This window comes from Quercus robur, chromosome 2, assembly GCF_932294415.1.
Source record: "Quercus robur chromosome 2, dhQueRobu3.1, whole genome shotgun sequence".
In the NCBI taxonomy this organism is placed as follows: Eukaryota; Viridiplantae; Streptophyta; class Magnoliopsida; order Fagales; family Fagaceae; genus Quercus; species Quercus robur.
Window position 1 is genome coordinate 71,523,956 of NC_065535.1, and position 16,415 is coordinate 71,540,370.

Consider the following 16,415-nt stretch of genomic DNA (forward strand, 5'->3'; position numbering starts at 1 on the left):
TTAATCGAGGCATCTGAAAATGTGGACTTTTAACACAACATCATCCCTCATAATCAGCTCAAATATGCAAACATCACCTACTCGCAAAGTATTTTCCGTTGCAAATGCAGACCAACCAGCATATAACTTACACGATGAACGCTGGTACATTCCTTCATAAGCGTATAACATAACTGGCCATAATCGGTCTGCAACCTGGAGCTTCATAGTGAGTACACTTCCTTTGGTGATAAAGCCTTTTCGCAATAAGTAGTTGAAAATGCCACCGGGTAAATTCTGTACAAAAAATAATAAAAGATATATAAAAAATAGTAGAACCCAATTGAATGAAATTAAAGCAGTTTTGAGGCAATAATATTATTTGTTACGCTGATTGTTGAAGGGCAGTCATATGGATGCCAGTGGTTTGATTATATTGTTCATAATGACTTTACATTCTTATTGGATTTCCTTCTACCTAAGATGATACTGTTAAATATAAATTAAACTTCAATTCCCTTAAAAACACAAAGAAGCAAACATCATTACCAACTTATGTCCAGAAACAACTCTCTAATACATGCTTTCTAATTAATCTATGAAAAATCAAAGTTAATAGGAGTCGCATTTCTAAAACCCAATAAGATGTTCAGCTGAAAGCTTACCATACCACCCTTACGAATGTATGATGGTTGCATGATAACCATGAAAAGGGGATTATCTGATTTAAAAGCATTGGCTCTCACAAGATTTTCAGCTTTTCCATTAGTAGTCATCAATTCTTGCTTCTTCTCAAGAGCCTTATATTCTTGGTTCTTCACAAGAGCCTTAGCTTTTAGCCTTCTCCGATTGGTAGACATTCCTACACCACCATCTTTTGTAGGACAATGGTCACGTGATAAAGACACATCTTCCATATTGCAATCAGATTCAGGTTTAACTAACGGGCTGCTTTTGCGTCCTACTCGATTTCTTCCAACCCCATGAGCTGATCCTGAAATGACATGAAAATATGAAGTCATGCACTTGAAATTAATAGTAAACAGGCTTACAAAATCAACCAGTTCCTTACCATTCAACAGAGGGCAATCAATATCATCAGCAGCCCGGAAAATGGAAACTTTAAAAGCAACTTCAACTCCATTAATTAGCTCAAAGATACAAACATCACCTACTTTCAAGTTATTGTCTCGTGCAAATTTCTTCCAACCCTGCCGAAACTTGGCCTTTGTTTGTGCTTTGTAAAAACTAAACTTAACAGACCAAGTTCCTCCATTAAAAGACCGGAGGATGAAAAATTCACCACTCATCTTCCTCATGTATTTTTTTGCAAAGCTGAATGATATACTCTATAAAAGATAAAAAAACGAAAAGGGTAATAAGGAAGATTTCTCCTTTTCAGCCAACAAATAAAGGAAAAAATGCTTTTGGTTTTGCTCTACAAAGGAAGAACCAATTTGTATCTTTGTTCTCATGCTAATGTATGTCATCTAAAAAGTGAAGTCAACAAATTTTTGAGCCTGCACATTTTTGAACTAGAAGCTTACCAATGAATTCCCAGGGTAAACATATGATGGCTGCATGACAAGCATGAAAAAAGGATTCTTAGATTCAAAAGCTCTAACTCTCTGAAGAGCTCTATCTTTCTCACTGGCAGACAATGTCTTCTCAATAACCTCAGATTTTGGGCATCTCTTTGTAGCTCCATTGCATTCTTCTGCTGAAAAATGAGGTTCAGTTAGGGGCTATAAAAAACATGACACTGTTATACTTTCACAGTCGTTCACATCTGCTATATTTCACACTAATCCACAAGTGCTATGGGAATGTTCACATTTTAAGCACATAGAGTGGATGTGAAAAAAAGAGAAGTGAAATAGTAGATGTGTGAGAATCAAAACCCCTAAACAAAAGTATAAGATTCAAACCTTTTGATTCTCGCCTAGTAAAAGATACCCCTGCATTCATTTGTGATTTCTCTAACACTGACCCTTTAGATTTAGTGAGTTCAGGTCTAAAATGTGTATCCCCTCCTGCATGCAAAACAGAACTTCTTGGATTGGTTTTTGCCCTTTTATTAGGTAGAGGGCATCGTAATGGTGATTTCTCCCTTGTTTTTTGGCTTGGCATAAAGCCATCCACGATTTCAAGAGAGTTATCAATATCATCCCTCTCAATGTCTTCCATCCTACGAACTTGGTGTTGGTCATCAAAAGGATAGTCTATTTCTGTTGCAGTGGCATCAAATATGAGTACATAAAAGTGTGAATTTCCTTCATATCTGAAAACTAGCAAGTGCCCCAGGGTTAGAGCATGACGGCTTGCAAATTCGCACCAACCATTTTGAAACCAAACCTCACCGTCACGTTTTGTCATCTGGACTTTCCATTTTGTACCATTTGGAACCGTAAGAAATGCCATATTTGACAGATCAACTCCATATTTGCTTATAAACTTTTTTGGAATCCGCTGTAAAAAGAATCTCAATAACATAAATGCAGGTTTTGTATATAAACACATGCAATCAATCAAGCCCTATTCTCCTTATGCAGTCAGTACCATTACAGGAAAAATGGATTTAGTCTTTCTTTTATATTAATACTTTAATAATAATTCAAAGAAGATATTTAGAAAAAAAATTTGAAGTGGCGTTTCAAAGGGGGGAAATGGTTTACAGAGTTGGGAAAATTGAAAGAAGTTTGAAGAAGAAACAAAAAAAACCAGACGAAAACCATATACGGTCCCAGATAGTGTTACTCTGCAGATATCGTTCTGGTGATACAGCAACAGAGTAAACGACCTGCAGCCTGCCTAAGGAGTTGAGTTACACGGCATGTAGTTCAGCGAGGGATGATTAGTGTCAATTCTTTTAAGAATGAGAAGCCACGTGTCCTGTATTAATTGGTGCTTAGAAAATCTGTTAGTTTGTGAGTATTTCCCGCTAAGTTAGTTAGGGAAAATCCTCATGTATAAATACATCAAAGCTTGTAATCTTATAGTGTGAATAATAATACAATTCGATGGTATATTGAACTCAGATATTCCCTCTATATTAAAAACTCGAAAAATCCAAGGCTACAGCCATAACCTACGCGCATTACAAAAGGGCAGATTTACATGACTACATGTCACATAGAATTAAGTCCTCCTATTTGCTTGTACTGTTTTCTTCTACTATTCTTGTTGTGCGGTCAAAGAAGGATTAAGACTTTTTTATTTTATTTTATATTATTACCATTATTATTGTTAAAAAAGAATATAATGATTGAATAAAAAGCGCTGAAGTGTTATATGAAAAAAAAAAAAAAAAAAAAAAAAAAAAAAAAAAAACCAATACAGGTTTACCTAGTGGATTATAAAGACATTGAAAAATATGCAGTCCGAAAAGAAGAAAAAAGAACTCATGGCCTAAGTACTTTCTAATATACTACTCCTTAATCAAAACAGTAGCCTTACCTACGCATTACAAAATGAAAGTTTCCATGACTACATGCATGTTACATAGAACCAAGTTCACGGATTTGCTTGAACTTGGGCACCAACAAATGTAAATTTTCAAGAATCACAAATAAATAAGACAAAGTGGACGTCGACGTTAATTAGCATATGATTTTCAGAGTGAAAGAGATCATGAAAGTGTTCTTACTAACTTTCCTTCTTGAAGAGTTTGAGGCATAACAATCTTGAAAAAGTGTGGGGCCTTTGTGGTAAGATCAGCAGGGCCATCCTCATTGTCTCTCCGCCATTGAAAAGTCATAGTTCTAGTTGAAGAAGTTGGAACTGTTTTTTGCTGAGAAGTTGAACTTTTAGATGCTTCTTAGGTTGAGTACTAAAATTTAACACATAAAAGCTAAGAGTAATAGTGCCTGAATCGTTTGCCTTTGTGCATTTTTTTTTTAAACTTTAATAGAGGCCATTAAAAAGAGTAGGTAGAGTAATGAAAATCCAATTAAAGCGTTGTCAATTCAAGCAAATCAATCCCAGGTGGGAGCCAAAGTGAAGTTGCAATTGTAATAATTAATATTTATTACCACCTTCCACCGGTCTGCTCAACGTAACATCCCGTTTAATTAACTAATTAAACCTTCTAGCGAAGTGGCCAATGGAGCAGTACCACTTAAAAATTGTGAAAAAACATTATAATTGTAGAATGTTAAATTTTCTTTTTAAAGAAAAAATATTAGATAAAAAAGAAAACCTAACTCATAAATTGTTGTACAACACAAAGAAAAGACCGCCACAAACTCTAAAATATATATATATATATATATATGTATATATATATGTATGTATATTTATATGACTTTACAGTCTACTTAAAACATGTATGTTGTAGATTCCTAATCATCTCCTTATTAGAATAGAAGTAGTGACGGAACTTGAAATTTTATTCGAGCGGCCAAACTAAATATATCATTTAAAAAATTAAATCTAAAGAGTAATACATACATATATATATATATATACACACATATATATATGTATGTATATAATATTTATTTATTACTTATACATGCATGGTACATGGAATATGGATAGATGGAATGTTTAAAATTTTGATTGAACACATGATATTTTCTTTTGTAAACAAAAATATTTATATCAAATAAGTCTTTCTTTTCCTTACAAGAAATGTTTTTTTTTTTTTTTTGCAAAAAAAAGTAAGCCTAATAAAAATAAAATATAATTGATATTCGTATAGTATACATTAAAAACACTTTAATTTGATGAGTTATGTATAACATAAAAGTAATTAGAGAGAATCAAAAAACATTAGTCAACTATAAAAATGTATTCTCCTAATATATATATATATAAATGTATTATATATTTTTTATAAAAATCTAGTGAGTTAAATTTAAAATTTATGTTCAAAATTATTATTATTATTTTTTTTACAAAAAATAAAAGAAAGAAAGATATTTGAAAAGCCAAGGGCCATGCATGTCTCCCAATAGAATAAATAATGCATTTCACTTTAACCAAACCTGAAGAGATCACGGTTTCCCAGAAAAAAAAAAAAAAAAAAACTCTGAAGAGATCATAAAAGGAAGATATATATCAATGTTTGCATACAACTTCTAATTAAATGGTGCGTATCGTTGGCCTTTGTGCTTTATAGAGGTCATTAAATAGCTAGAGTAATGCAAATCCAATTGAAACGTTGTCAATTCAAGCAAATTCAATCAGAAAGATATGGGATATGATCAATATTTATTACCAAATTCATCAAAAAACGCAATATTTATTATCAAATCCCATCTGTCTGCACAACATAATAGCCGAGTTTAATTAGCTACCTACTGCGTTTTTTTTCTTTCTCCCGTTTCTTTAGGTTTGGATTTTGTAGCGGAGTGATCAATCCGCCAATGCCGTGTGTCCAACCAGGGCTAGTAATTAATAATACTCGCAGTGGTAATTTAAATTCGGTAAAAGTTAATAGATATTAGAGACATTAGTTTAGAAAATATTTTTAAAAATTTGATTTATGGAAAAAAAAAAACAGATATTTTTGACATTTTTTATATTTATGATGAAAGTGGTATTAAAATTTGTCTAAAATTATTTATTACCAAATTCCCTAAGAGCACTTATTAACTGGATTTAGGGTTATTATATTAAGCTTTCCAATTAATTTCAAATAAATGGCTGCATTGAATTTAGATAAAAAATATATATATATATATATATATATATATATTTTGGCCCTTACATTTTGAGGTCAATCAATTTACTGCCTACATCTTAGTCGCACACAACTTTATAATAACAGGGTTTAATTACTAACCACTTACCCTTTTTTTTCCTCCACTTTAGGTTTGGATTTTGTAGCAAAGTACCCAATCTGTCAATGCCAATTATCCAAGCAAGGCTAGTAAATAATACCAGCAGCGTAATTAAAACATAGGGTTACCACATTCGGCTTCCCAATTAATTCAAATTTTCCATTAACAAAAGTTTAATTTCAAATGCATGCCTATATTGAATGTATTTGCCCTTTGAAAAAAAAAATTTGTGTTTCGTTGATCAATACAACTATATACTTAAATTTGATTAGAAAATTTAATGTAGGTGCACAGGGACGGCTCTACATAGAGTCCAGTGTGGTCACAACCTGGCCTAAAAAAAAGAAACAATTATTATGTATAAATTTTAAAAATTTATGTTTTTATTAATCTTTAAAATAACTTTTTGACTACCCTAAATTTTTTTTAAGCCCAACATAATTAAATTTTGGACAAAATTTGGTAACAAACTTAGCTGAGACTAAGGCTACAACTTTATTCAATATTTTTTTTTAATTGAATGTGAATTTTAATAAATTCACCATTTAATTACATTTTCTTTTTAAATCCTCCTTACTTGCAAAATTTCAAGAAGATAAAAAATCAATAGTTATGTCGTCAATCAAAATAATTTCGAGTTTTTGTAGTCTAAAATTATACATAAAAATTAATTTTTTGGATCAAATGGTTAATAACATCCGATTGGCATGAAATTCTAACGTGTTTTAAGAACATAGAGAATATGCAATTCATCGATTAGATTTTCAAAATATGTAATAATGTTAATTCATTTATTAAGAGTTATTACAACTAAGTTTGTAACTAAATTTTGTTCTTAAATCCTTAACAATATATTAGGTCCTTACAAATAAAAAGAAAAAGTTCAAGAAAAATTTTATTTAACTAAAATTTTGAAGAGACGTAGCTTGCAACATTGATAATGAGACTATCATGTAACAATTTCAAAATTTAAAAAAAAAAAAATTGTAAGATTTTATGTATTTGCATGTGTGTGTGTGTTTTGTCATTGTATGAAGTTCTCTTTTTATTAGATTTTGTATAATTTAAGTTTCTTAATGACCACCCTAAAAAAAATTCCTAGAGCCGCCACTATAAGTGCACTATATTAGGCAAAACATAGATTCATGACCTTTGATGTAGTATATTATAACTATAGGACTTCATTTAGCAAAGCAAGGACCATTATAGTGACAACAACATAATTTTAGCCATATATATATACATGAAATCAAAGTGTTTGGCTTATGATTGGTGGAGCTTAAAATTAACGATCATCAACAAGTCCACAAATGTCAAGATAAATAAATTCAAACTAGCACACCACTAGGAATCCTATAAATCACATTCAAGATCTAATGGTTGTAAATTGTAACACCACCGAAAAAAAAAAAAGTTTTTGATTATATGATTTTAAGTGGGTGGTATTTTTGTAATTAAACTCAAGCCCCACCCCTAGCCATTTTATGTCTCACATTGCCTCCCCCTCTCTCATTTATCAGCTGTCCCTCCTTCCCATGGCTTTAATAGTCGAAACAATTAAAGAAATGGAAAAGAGACCAGTTCTCGATTTTGACCAAATTGATTCTATGCTCGGTTCCTGGATGAACTGTCTGATCCTGTTTTTAAAACACTAATCCCTCCCCTCTTCTATCTCACGCCCCTTTCACTCATCACCCTCCCTCATGACTAAATCTTCAAGCATTCATATCTTCTTGCTCATTTCTTTTACTTTCTCTAGTCAAGACCTCCATGGTAGTGAGGAGTTCTCTTCATTAATCCTTCTAATAGCCAAAACCCAATAAGATTAGAGAGGTGGGTAGAGGAGTGCATATAGATAAACACAACTAAGAGAGGGAATAAGAAGATGAGTAGTGGATAGGGAAGTGGGAAGGTTTTTTTTTTTTTTTAAATTTTTTTTAATTTTATTTTATTTTATAAATGTTGGGTAGTTTTTTGTTTTTATTTTTGTGAATTTATAGTTTTGACCTTATTTCTTATATGTTAGGAATAAGGATAGATTATTTCAACTAGGGGTATTTTTGAAAGTCAAAAAGATAATAACTAACTGTAGGAACACGATTCTCAAACGGCCCAACAATGACGTTGGGCTCGCACGTGAAGGATCCCTCACAATAAGATTTGTAGAGAGTGGGCTTGAAAGGCTAGCGTTTGGTCACAGGGCGTTGGTCCAAACCGGACTTTAGGGAAACTCAGATGAGAAAAGGCTTCAGCCTGGATATCCAAGCCCTACAACTTTGTAACTTGAGGGATTGAACTCCTCGGATCATGTCCGAGGAGCACTAATGTCTTTCTCCGGTTACCCGGCGGTGGGTTTTTCGTGGTGGTGTACATATATTGTCCGGTCATTCTCATCCCTGGAGTTTTTCCCAGGAAGTGAGATGGGGATCCCCTTCCTGATTAGTTTACCTTTTCTTTTATACTAGCCTACGCTCGCTGTCCCTCTTCCACGTGTAGGGTCAACTTTTTCCAGGACTGATATTTGTCCCGTCAGTCTAATCCCGGAATTGTTGGGGATGGTTAATAAAGCCTAAGAATCCGGTTTTGTTAGGTGCAGAGTCTTATCAATGAAGGGTATTAAGGACAACTTCCCTGAGATATTTTTTGATCTTTAAAGTTTGCTCGTATACTACTTTCATCAATGAGACTTTGGGTCTGCCGAGGACTAAGCTGTCCTCGGCCATATCTCCGGGCCCTTTTGTGCTTCTCATTTTTGAGCTTGGGCCATGGCCTTCTTCGGCTTGGACCTGTGGACTCCCCATGAGCAAGCGGGCTGGGCCCATAAATCATTGGGCCCCACACTAACTTTCTAAAATTTTTTTTTGATAAGATTTGAATTGTTTTAATATATATATAAAGAGAAGCAATGTTATAATGTTTATTTAAAAAATTTAAACAAACCTACTCATCAATTAGAACCATATATAAACTAAAAATTTATGGATTGTTTGTATTCATAGCATCCCACATCCTTGAGACTCTAATCTTGATTTTGAAATTGTCTTTCTTGTTAGAAAGCTGATTAAGAAAACTGTATCAGGTCATTTTTTAAGTTTTTGACCCTTGCCTGTGTAAAACTGCAAATCATTCAATATGAAGTTTAGTTTAGTTTAGTTTTCTTTTTTCCTTTTTTCCCCTCTACACTGGGAAATGCATAACATTTATCTGTAACATTGAAATAATTATGCAGATCATGTGTTTAAATGATAGTGATATTAATCGACTAAGAAACTATTGGATGAGTTCAATATAAAATATATTTGTATTTGAACAGTGATGATGCACAAAAATCGTCATTGAGCTGACTGTCCACAAGCGCTCCAATGGGGTGCCCAAGAAATAAGAAAACCAAGAACCAACAGAGAGCACTGATGGGGTGCTGGCCAAAAACCCTTCAAAGGTTAAGTCAGTGAAAGAATAATCACCAAGAACTCAATAGTGTGAGAGTTAGGGATTTTTTGCATGCCTTAGGTATGAGAAGGCTTGGTGCTTTTATAGTGGCGGAGGGCTAACCAAGATCCCATGAACATAGAATTTGTCCTTGTATGGAAGATACGGAGTTAATGCTCAGAGATCCCAGGGCCTTTCTTCCCATATTGGGAAAACATAAACGTGGAATAGGGCCTTTAGGCATAGCGTGCAAGTTATTACCATGTAGGAATTTATGAGTGGTGAGCACTCAAGGCCATGTGGGGCCCATGGATTGACCGTTGGGCTCATGTTTTCATCCGTCGGTTTTTGCCTACCCCGTTCATAGGGTTTCTCATTACTCATTGGTGTGACTCTACTTCTATCTGTCGGTATGAGTCAAGGCTTTCTGGTCCATCGGTTATATGAATAGTCACCTGGTAGGGTTTTTGATGGAAGATCGGCTCGTTGGCCATCCTATGTAGTCCAACAGGTCTATGATCTTATAGGATCCATCCCATGTATCCAACAGGTCCATGACCTTCTGGGACCCACTGGGGGAGTCCATACATCCCAAAGGACAGCAGGTTTTATAGGTCTAGACAACAATGCCCTTATCAAACAGTAATGGTTATATATGCAATAATGATATATACCTTCAAGAATTTTTTTTTTTTAGAGAGATATCTTCAAGAAATTAGTACCCACTATTCAGCAACAAAAAAAAAAAAAAAAAAAAAAAAAAAAAAATTAGTACCATTGGTGTCACATTAAATCTGTGAGAAAAGAAAATACCACAATATTATGCCATAACAATTGTAATTCTGGGCTTAAGCTTAATCGATATTAAAAGATTTTAGGGGAAAAAAAAATCAAAAGTAAGCTAACTTGGATGAAATATCATGTATTTTGTAAGACTGAAGGAAATAAAGACACTATAATAATTTAAATAAATACTGGGAAGTAGATATCAGGATAAGAACAAAGTTAAGAGACTTTTTAAAAGTACATCAAATTTCAAAGAGCAACGCAACTAATAAAACTTTATTTTAAAAAACCGAAAGCATTATTAAGAACTTCCTTGCATAACTTCTAATGCAGAATGCTTTATACATAGTTAGTATCAAATTCATTAAATATCTTTATATTTGTTTTCCTATTTATAACAAAAAAAAAAATAGTCATTCTTTTCAAAACAACTGAGTTGTACACATTTAAATAAGTAGTGGCATAATTAGTTGAAAACGTTATTGTAAGAAATATATGAGCTTTAAATATACTAGTCTCATCATATGCGTTCCACACGTGCGATGTGACTCTTTTTTTATTTTGAGTTTAATGAAATTTTTAAATTTGAATTTATCTATTGTTAGTGAAGTTACATAGGAAGGAATTTTTAAAAAACTAAAATTTAAGATTTGAAATTGAGTATATTGCTGAGTTTAGTATGTGCTAGTTTTTAGGAAAAAATGTATCAAACGGACGTGAAATATATTTAAAAAGAGAATGTGCTATATTTTAGAAAAAATGTTTTTTTGGTATTTTTTTCTTAATTTTGTTGAATTACAATTTTAACCTTTTTTTTTTTAAAGAGTAAGGATTATCTAATTAGACTAGTGGTATTTTTGACATTTTTCAAAGTCGTAACTAACTTTCTGAATCCTCATAATATATAGAGATAAATTTTTTTACCTTGCACCACCAACGACTTAAATAAGTTTGATTGGATAGATTTGGAGGTTAAAATTTCTTTATTAATTTTTTGATTCAAGTTATTTCAATTTTTGAAAGAAATTTTTGATTTGAACTTTAATTCTCTTTTATTGGACTCAAATTTTTTTTTTTTTTGGAGAAAATTGCAACTTACCCACCTATGGTTTGAAATTTGACATTTTAGCCACCTGAGGTTAGCTCAATTAGATTTCTGTAACCCACCTTTGTTAAATACAAAGCTAAATATGTAATTTTGTTCCACTTTTATATCTCTCTCCTCCAAAAACACAAAAAGCATAAAAATAAAAGATCAAATAAGATAAAAAAAGAATCCAACGGAACACTTGTATCATGAGATTTCAAATCACAAGTAAGTAACTTAAATTACGATTAAATCTCAGGTGGATAAATTGTCAAATTTCAAACCATATATAAACAACTTAAATTTCCACTAAACCACAAATGGGTAAACTGTAATTTATCATTTAAAAAAAAAAAAAAAAAAAACCTGCCAATGAAACCTCCAAATTGTGTGAAACCAAACATAGTAGAAGAACACTTTATCAGTAATTCCGCAGATTCGGTTTAGCCAATGCTACTGTGAAGTTAATGGATGTGCTGATTTTCTTGCAAGAAAGGGTGCGACGCAGAATGAAGATTTTTGTATTTTGATTATCCTCCTGTGGACTTACTCCTTGCTTTTAACCATGACTTGTTTGGGCTGTATTTAAGTCGACGCTACCCTTCTGACCTTTTTTTTTTTTTAGAAACCGGCCAGTGAGGCCATCTTTATTGGAATGCTTGAAAGTCAGCCAAATAACAATTATAAAGGTCAAGTGGAACAGACTCCATCCACACTAGAAAATGAGAAAACAACCTAGCTCTCTTAGCTAAGACATCTGCTAACGCATTACCTTGCCTACAAAAATGAGAGAAAGAAAATTTCTGAAAAGAGCTAATATAAGACCAAATGTCTTTAATAATATGACCAAAAAAGAGTACATGGAAGTCTGGTTTCGAATGGCTTTGATGGATGTCTCTGAGTCTTCTTCAAAAATAGCGTTGAGGAAGCACACTTCAAGTGCAAACTAAACTGCACGCCTGGCTGCCATAGTCTCGAGGATCACCACAGATTCTAGTATAGGAATTCTCTCTGTCATCTCTGCTAAGACCTCACCTCTATCATTCTGCGCTACAACTCCAATCCCTGCTGCATTAATTTCCTCAAACATCGCCCCATCAAAATTTATCTTTATGTGACCAGAATCTGGTGGCTCCCACATGGATATTGTCTTCCTCACCTTCATCTTCGAGTTTGGCCAAGACTTGTGAAATTCCTGGAGCTATTTTCGAGCCTCCTCAGCAACTCTGTTGATCGGCACTGCCATTTCCCCCACCCTTAACTTATTTCTTCAAGTCCAAATTACCCAACTTGTCATAGCAAACAACTCAATGTCAAAGTTTGAGCTGAAAAAGAGATGTAGTAACTCTACATAGTTATGAACCCGATAAAATTGTGATGGAAGCAAGGCAAATAGTGAACCCCAAACTTCTTTAACCAATGGACAGAGCCATAGGGCATGGAGTGAAGTTTTCTCACCTGACTTACATTGAATACAGCTAGCACTGTTAGTGACCTTCCTTCTACTCAAGTTATACATAGTAGGGAGAGATTCAGTGCATGCTCTCCATATGAAACATTTGACTTTATTTGGAATCCTTAATTTCCACAAACTTGACCAGAACTTCATGGTACTTTCTATGTCTGATAACGAAGCTTCCTCACTGTTCTGAGCCTCACATAGAAGGTTGAATCCAGATTTCACCGAGTACAAGCCATTATTTATGAACTACCAAATTAAGACATCTTCTTAAGGGGATGAGCAGAAAGGAATAGATTTAATTTTATGTGCCTCATGTGGTAGGAAAATTTCATCTATAAGAGCTGAGTTCCACCATCCACTATTGCTATCAATGAGTTGATTTACAATGGCATTCTTTAACAATGTTGACACTGTGGAAAGCATCCGACCAGCACCACTTCCAGGCAACCAAGCATCCTTGAAAATTTTTGTCCTTAACCCATTCCCTATCCTCCACTTTGCTCCCATGGATATAACCTTCCTTGCTTGTAAACTACTTTTTCAAGCAAAGGAGCCCGAATTTGATTTTGCCTCTTTGGAAACTATTTTGCCTTGAACACCATGTAGAACAAAGAATCAGTGTCATGAACTAATCACCACACTTGCTTTGCTAGCATCGCTTTGTTAAATTTTCCCAATTCTCTAAACCCCATCCCTCCTTTAGATTTTGGCTTGCATATCGTTTCCCAATTTTTCCAATGAATCTTCCTCCTATCTCCAAGTTGACCCCACCAAAACTTGTAGATCATAGCTTCAATATCATGACAAAGTCCTATAGGGAGCTTGAAACAACTCATAGGGAACGTGGGAATTGCTTGCCCCACAGCTTTGAACAACACCTCCCTCCTCGCTTGAGACAACAACTTTTCCTTCCACCCTTGCAATTTTACCCAAACTCTTTCCTTTATGTAATTAAAGCTTGCCATTTTATTCTTCCCCACCACCGCCGGTAGACCTAGGTATTTCTCATATTCCTTTATCTCAAGTACACCTAGGAAGTTTTTTATGGCGGATTTGGAACTCACAGAAACAAATTTTCCAAAAAAGATAGTGGTCTTCTCAGGATTTATTTTTTGCCCCAAAGCGAGTTCATACCTGTCCAAAATAATTTTTGATTACTTGAACCACCCTTAGTTCAGAATAGCATAAGAGGAGAGTGTCATCTGTGAAAAATAAATGGGTGATTTTAGGTCCATTCCTACAAAGAGAAAAGCCTTTGATATCCCCTCCATCACCGCCATTTGAATTAATCCGTTGAGCCCCCCGGAGCAAAGTAGGAACAAGTAAGGAGATAATGGATCTCCTTGTCGAATTCCTCTTGTAGAAATGATATTTCCCTTCGGTTCTCCATTCAACAAAACGGAGTAGGACACCGAGTTTATGCAGCCATAGATCAGGTTAATCCACCTCTCATGAAACCCCATTTTCCTCATGACTTCACATAAAAAATCTCATTCCACCCTATTGTAGGCCTTGCTCATGTCAATTTTCATAAAACTTGATCTTCCTGTCTTTTTATTTTTCATGCGATGTAAGGATTCATAAGCCACCAAGATGTTGTCAGAAATTGCTTTATATGCTTGAAATGCACTTTGGGAATCTGAAATGATATCGGAAATCAGTGACTTTTTGGGGATTTTTTACTTTTGGAACCAAGGTGATGTATGTGTGATTCAGATTGGGAGGGATAATACCTGAATTGAGGTAAGAGAGGATTGCTTGGGACATATCATCTCCAATTCTTTCCTAGTAGTGTTGATAGAATATTGGCGGCATCCCATTTGGGCCAGATGCCTTTAAGGGAGACATCTGCTTCAGTGCCAGGTCCACTTCAGCTTTGGTGAACTCACTTAACAGGGATTGATTCATTTCAGAGGAGACCAATTGTGGAGTATCAACCAAGACAACCTCTACGTATTCACTGACCAGGTTTGAGGAGCGGAACAAGTGTTGAAAATAATCCATAAATAGCCTAGCTAGTTGATCCTCTCCTTCACACCACGATCCATCCACCATTCTTAATTTTTTAATCTCATTCTGTCGATACCTTTTGGAAGCCCTGCTATGAAAGTATTTAGAGTTTTGATCCCCTCCTTTCAACCAAGCAGATTTTGCTTATTGCTACCATAATTTTTCTTCTTGGGTTAAGAGATTCCTCAGTTCACTCTTGAGACTAAGAAACCAATTCATGGATCCACCTTTAACAGCCGCCATCTCGGCCTCTTTTAATTTTTTACTTACCTCAATCAGCTGCCTGTAATATTTCCAACAAATCTTCTACTCCACAATTTCAAACTAGCCTGGCAACTTTGTAAATTATCAGTTACTCAAACCATTGGAGAGGAATCCGAGTGGGTTGATGTTCAGGTTGAGTTGACTGCTTCATGGTAGTCCTCTTCTTGTAACCAAACTTGCTCAAACCTCCGTGGTTTTTGATGTCGAATTGGGATGCCTAAGGGGTGTATGATGATAGGTTTATGGTCAGAGCACCCACATTCTAAGTGATAAACTTTGGAAGCTGGGAAGAGTGATGCCCAATCATCATTAGCAATTGCTCTATCAAGACGTTCCCACACCATGACACCTCCTGCTATATTTTTTTCCACGTAAATTTATTGCCTACGAAACCCATATCCATAAAGCCATATTCATCTAGGACATTCCTAAACCCCTGCATTTGCCCCAAAGGTCGTGGTCTCCCTCCCACCTTTTCATGAGATTTCAAGATTTCGTTAAAATTGTCCTCGCATAACCATGGGAGATTAAATCTTGAATTCAAACTTCTCAAAAGATTCCAGGATACATGATCATTGTAAGTCTCAGGCGCACCATAAAAACCTGTAAACCGCCAAGAATTCTCCCTACCTTCATTAGTGATAACATCAATATGGTTAAGAGAGGATGAATCAACCCGAAGAAGAAGGTCAGTTTTCCATAACAGCACTAAACCCCCTCCTTGATTAATTTTTGAAACCACATGCATGTCTCTGAAATTCAGTTTCCTCAGAAAATTCTTTAGCCTAGCTTCAGCTAGCCATGTTTCGACAATGAACACGACTATAGGATCTTGTGCTTGAATTAGATCACTGAGTTCTTAAATTGGTTATGGGTTCCCAAGCCCACGACAATTCCAACATAAAAGACTCATTGGTCTTGGCTGGGCTGCACAACAACCTCCACCATTGAGAGAATGTTTTTGCTATCTTGCTTTGAGACTCCTCTGCGCTTAACAAGTACATCATCATAAATCTCATCCCCACTTGATTGTTTAGCAAGAACTAGGGGTTTCGAACTACTTTCAACCTCTGTTCCAGACCTTGGAATTCTTTTCCACGTTGCCTATCTTGTGTTTTCAACCACAGTAATAGACTCTTAGGGTTTATTTTTTGGGGCTAACATGGGGGCATGTGCTTGGGATGGAAAATTTGCGGAGGCACGTGAGATAGGAGTTTTATCTAATCTGTCGAAGATAGGAATTGAATGCTTTGCGTGGACTTCTTTTTTTGAGTTATCAAAAATCCAAGATCGTGGTCAATCTTTGAGATTTTTACATTAAAAAGCTCTTCCTGAATAGCTTGACTCATTAAAGATGGGCTAGATATATGTAAGGAAACGTTTGATTTTTGAGTAAAGGATTTACTCAAATCACGCCCCTCATTATTTTTGGTTGCCAAATTGAGAGGATTAGCATTTAAGGTTGCCCCATAATTAGTAACGTCCGTGTTTTCCAATTGATTCACCGATGAGGATTCAACCCCTTGTACAACCACCATGGATGGAGGTTTGCATGGAGACTTAGTTGTTTGAGACTTCTTTTTTCTTGCTACATAATATCCTGGTGCTACCA

General features: G+C 34.7%; 1 protein-coding gene across 1 annotated transcript; it reads right to left on the reverse strand.

The window, feature by feature from the left end:
- Nucleotides 1–2,400, reverse strand: LOC126702720 (B3 domain-containing transcription factor VRN1-like). The gene is made up of 5 exons (XM_050401542.1): nt 1,908–2,400; nt 1,527–1,699; nt 1,052–1,328; nt 645–973; nt 1–276 (listed from the first exon to the last, which is right to left on the reverse strand). Exons 1-5 carry the CDS (start codon nt 2,398–2,400, stop codon nt 1–3), a joined length of 1,548 nt encoding a protein of 515 aa, XP_050257499.1.
- Nucleotides 2,401–16,415: the final 14,015 nt, after the last annotated feature.